The 684-nt window shown below is 63.5% G+C and overlaps 1 protein-coding gene across 1 annotated transcript in view; it reads right to left on the bottom strand.

Moving 5' to 3' along the window:
* The window catches only part of LOC102765140 (transmembrane protein 132B), a 39,568-nt gene that overhangs the window by 1,262 nt on the left and 37,622 nt on the right, over nt 1–684 (bottom strand). Inside the window, exon 7 of the mRNA XM_015567222.1 lies at nt 5–100. Coding sequence (XP_015422708.1) covers nt 5–100 — 96 coding nt within the window. The remainder of the gene's footprint in view (nt 1–4; nt 101–684) is intronic.

Below are 684 nucleotides of genomic sequence, written 5' to 3'. Positions count from 1 at the left end.
CGACCGACGAGACGGACACGGAGAAGTCCTGCGGGTCGTAGATGTCCAGGGGGGTCACCGCGCCGTCGCTAAACAGGACCCACGAGCTGACGATCGCCTCCTGGGGGAAGCCAGACCAGAGCGCCCGTTACCATTACCGCCTGCGGGTCCTGTCAGGGCGCGGCCGTGAACTGAGCCCCTGCCTGGCGCCCCTTAAACGTGCAAACCCGGGAAAGGAAACTTGGGGAGGGACGCTTCGGTCGGTTGGTTTTGATGAATCCTCACCCGGGGGTGTTTTATTTTTCAATCGTTTTCAGGGAGAGTGGGAGGGAGGCAGGAGGGGGAGGGAGAGGGGGAGGGGGAGAGAGACATCGATGTGAGGGACACGGGATTGGCTGACTCCCGATTGCGCAGCCCGGGCCGAACATGCCACCCTTCGGTGGGAGAGCCGGCGCTCTAACCACTGGGCACGCTGGCCGGGGAGGAGCCTCTCTGCCCTATCGCTTTGCACAGCCCGGGGCACACCCAGCCCGCTGGCGTGAGGAGCACTGCCGTGCTCTCATTAACATGCAAAGTGCATGCTAATTCATGCGTCCAGGCCGCGGGATTCGGCTCTGACCTTTCGGAAAACACTCGGAAAGGTCAGGCGATTGATGGAGCCAAACTCAGGTGCCGCCCGTCACCCTCCTGGGCAGCGCCCCCCAC

The sequence above is a fragment of the Myotis davidii genome, unplaced genomic scaffold, assembly GCF_000327345.1.
Source record: "Myotis davidii unplaced genomic scaffold, ASM32734v1 scaffold43, whole genome shotgun sequence".
Classification (NCBI taxonomy): domain Eukaryota; kingdom Metazoa; phylum Chordata; class Mammalia; order Chiroptera; family Vespertilionidae; genus Myotis; species Myotis davidii.
This window is presented reverse-complemented; position numbering and strand designations above follow the sequence as displayed.